At 41.5% G+C, this 4,026-nt stretch overlaps 1 protein-coding gene across 1 annotated transcript; it reads left to right on the top strand.

The window, feature by feature from the left end:
* The first annotated feature begins 683 nt into the window (after positions 1-683).
* On the top strand, positions 684-3,562 carry LOC133869639 (receptor-like protein kinase FERONIA). Its single transcript, XM_062306688.1, has one exon. It carries the CDS (start codon positions 739-741, stop codon positions 3,409-3,411), a length of 2,673 nt encoding a protein of 890 aa, XP_062162672.1. The 5' UTR covers positions 684-738; the 3' UTR covers positions 3,412-3,562.
* Positions 3,563-4,026: the final 464 nt, after the last annotated feature.

The raw sequence follows: 4,026 nt of genomic DNA, 5'->3' as shown, positions 1-4,026 counted from the left end.
CATTAACATTGTAGAATAATTATAAAATAAAAATATAATTTGTAGCGTTATTATCAAATATACTTCCTTGAATTTAAGGTCTCAATTATTAAATTTGAAAGTAATTATAAAAATAAAATAATATAAGAAATTTATAATGATAAATGGGAGTTATAAGTATCAAATTGTCCTTTGTGTTCTGCATTTGATTTAATCATGGTGTTTTCATTAGTCCATGCTAGATTTTCACGACTTTTCTGTTTGTAGCTTCGGCCACATATAATTATATTTTCTTTTTATATTCTTTTATTCATTAAATTCTTCTTGGTGTTGGGTGTTGTCGTGACTCGTGAGAGTGATTTGAATTCCTAAAGTCAACATTATTTGGTTTGGTATTGGAGTTTTCAGCAGCCTAATCTATGGTATACTCAAATGGAAAATGTTAGTCTTCTCACCCTCGTCCCACCAACCTTAAGTAATTTTATTTTTATTAAAACCTTAAGTAATTTTATTTTTTTATTTAATAAATTTATTTTCGGACTTTTGCACTTAAGGTTGATGGAATATAGGTGGGATGCTGGGACACTAGTATTTCCCTACTCAAATTTGTACAAACCCCTCATATGTACCTTTTTTATTTTTTTATATGTGCCCCTCTTACGTCTTTAACATTAAAATGTAGATTCTCCTTTTTAATCTATCACTTCCACCTCTCTCTCTCTCTCTCTCTCTCTCTCTCTCTCTCTCCCTCTCTCTCCAATGTGGAACGGAAGCAGAATACGTCTGTGGACCACCCTCTTACCATGTCTTGCACCTCTCTACCTAGCGTTCTCGCTGTATCACCTGACCTGCACCGTCGCCGGTGGCATGCCGTCTACTTACACACCGGTCGATATTATTCTCCTCAACTGTGGCTCTTCTCGCAATTCAACTTCATCAGACGGTCGGACCTGGATGGGAGACGTGGATTCAAACAAATTCTCCCCCGTTGAACAATCACAAAACCAGGCATCTATACCCGTCAGCCCAGTTCAACAATCCTCCTCCACCGAGGAAGTACCCTATGCCAATGCCCGGCTTTCTCTCTCCGCATTCACCTACATGTTTCCGGTCACTGCCGGCCAAAAATTCATTCGACTGTACTTCTATCCGGCTTCGTATCACAACTTTGATCGCTTTAACGCCCTATTCTCTGTCAAAGCTGGTCGTTTTACTCTTCTTAGCAACTTCAGCGCTTCACTTACGGCAGATGCCGATGGTGGTTCCGGGGATACCATACTCAGAGAATACTGTGTCAACATCGAGGAGGATCGGAGGTTGAACTTAACCTTCACGCCCAGCGTTGCTAATTCATATGCTTTTATCAACGGAATTGAAATCTTGTCGATGCCTCTCAATCTCTATTACACTCCGTCTGACGATAAAGGGTTTTCTTTTCTCGGCCGGCCGAGCCTGTATCGCATCGAGAACAGCACTGCTCTCGAGATGGTATACAGACTTAATGTTGGAGGCCCACACATCTCACCCACTAAAGACACTGGCATGTTCCGGGTCTGGAATCAGGACGACAACTACTTGAAAATATTTGAACAACTTGTTCTACCTGCTAACAATACTATTGAACTAAAGTTTACCAAGGTACCCGCGTACACTGCACCAGAAGACGTCTATAGGACTGCCCGGTCTATGGGGACGAACAACAAGAGCTTCAATCTCACCTGGGAATTCCCCGTAGACTCTGGGTTTGATTACCTTGTTAGGCTACACTTCTGCGAATTTCAATCAGAGATTACTCAGGAACAGGACAGAGTGTTCCTTATTTTCATAGCAAATCAAACCGCTGAGAAAGCAGCCGACGTGATGGTATGGAGTGGTGGAAAAGGTTTCCCGGTTTATAGAGAGTACGCCGTTTCGATGATTGGCAAAGAAGGCGAGAAGAAAATGAACCTCCCTGTCGCATTAGGAGCAAGCCCGCAAGATTACAACGACGCAATCTTGAACGGTGTCGAAATTTTTAAAGTAAGCACCTATAATGGCAATCTCGCCGGATCCAATCCAGACCCACTTCCATTTACCCCTCCAATTGTTGAGACGCCAACACCACGGACGAAGTCGAAAAATAATAGAACAACAATATTTGCCGTCGTTGGTGGTGGAGTTTCCGGCTTTGTTGTGCTGTCGATTCTCGGGTTCTTGATTTTCCGGCAGCGCAAGAGAGTCAAGGACTCTGGCTTCAGTAATGGGACGACTTGGTGGGGTCCATTTTCTTTCTCTACGACCAAGTCAACAAAGACTCACAGGTCATCTCTACCATCTGCTCTGTGTCGTAACTTTTCATTGGCCGAGATTAGAGCAGCCACCAACAACTTCGATGGTGTTTTTATTATTGGTGTTGGGGGGTTCGGTGACGTGTACAAAGGGCACATTGATGGTGGGGCCAATCCAGTGGCGATCAAGAGGTTGAAACCCGGCTCCCAACAAGGGGCCCACGAGTTCGAGACCGAAATCGAGATGCTCTCCCAGCTTCGCCACCTCCATCTCGTTTCTTTAATTGGATATTGTAACGAGGGCTATGAAATGATCCTCGTTTATGATTATATGGCCAATGGGACCCTCCGTGATCATCTGTACAATACCCACAATCCTCCTCTTTCGTGGAAGCAGCGGCTCGAGATTTGTATCAGTGCAGCACGTGGGTTGAACTATCTTCATACAGGCGCAAAGCACACAATCATTCATCGTGATGTGAAGACAACAAATATCCTTTTGGATGAGAAATGGGAGGCCAAGGTTTCGGACTTTGGATTGTCCAAAATGGGCCCTACTAGCGCGTCGAAGACACACGTCAGCACAGTGGTGAAGGGAAGTTTCGGGTATCTGGACCCAGAGTATTTCAGACGTCAACAATTGACTGAGAAGTCTGACGTGTACTCATTCGGTGTGGTTTTGTGTGAAGTGTTGTGTGCAAGGGCGCCTATAATGCGCAGTGCAGACAAGAAGCAAGTGAGCCTGGCGGAGTGGGCCCGGCAGAGCCATCGCAATGGAAAGATGGATCAGATTGTTGATCCAACCTTAAAGGGTGAAATAGCACCCGAGTGTTTGAACAAATATTGTGAGATAGCGGTGAATTGTTTGCTTGACAACGGAATCGAACGGCCATCGATGAATGACGTGGTGTGGGGCCTTGAGTTCGCATTGCAACTGCAAGAGAGCGACAACAAAGACGTCGGGCTTGATGGGGAACTTGAAATTGAGAAGAAGAATGATGAGAAAACTCTGTTGCCCAAATCCAAGATTGATGATAGTAATGATAGCATTGACACGTTTAGTAGCAGCGGTGTACAAATGTCAACTATAAACAGCAACCGCAACAGCAGCGGAGAGAAAAGTTCTGGTAGACTAGTAGTAGCAATCGGGATTCGAGCAGACTGATGTCCTCCGGGGCAGTGCTCCCTGAGATTATGAATCCTTTAGCTCGATAAAAGAAGAGTGGCTGAACTTTTGGTATCCTTTTCTCTGGTGATCATTGTTAAGCTCAATTTCTAGAATATATGTTTTATTTAGTTTGGGTGTTGAATCCGAATATTATTCGAATACACTGCGCGAATTACGAGGTTTGACTTTGTGAGATAAAATTTGAAAAAATTTGAAAAGTTAAATAAAATATGATTTATTTTTGAAAAAAGTAAAATATTATTCAACTTTATTCAACTTTTTATACGAACCAAACACACCTGATTGCGGGAAGCCGAAAACAATTCACTTTATTTCACAAGTCATGCAAGATGATACTGGTAATGTACGCATTTGATATAATGGCTTTTATAGATGGTACGTAGAATATATTTTGGATACTTATATTATCTTATTAGAATATAATTGTGCCGTTACGTTGAGATTAGTTGTCGTTCATGCATTGTATTAGATACTGGTTTATTTTTTTTATATTATTTTATAATTTCTAGTATTGATTTATTTTTGTGTATAATTTTATAATATTTAGTATTAATTTTTTTTATTGAATTTTCTATTTTAACCAACCTTGTC

Source organism: Alnus glutinosa, chromosome 5, assembly GCF_958979055.1.
Source record: "Alnus glutinosa chromosome 5, dhAlnGlut1.1, whole genome shotgun sequence".
Taxonomy (NCBI): Eukaryota; Viridiplantae; Streptophyta; class Magnoliopsida; order Fagales; family Betulaceae; genus Alnus; species Alnus glutinosa.
The sequence above is the reverse complement of the archived record's forward strand: the minus strand, read 5'-3'. Positions and strand labels throughout refer to the sequence as shown.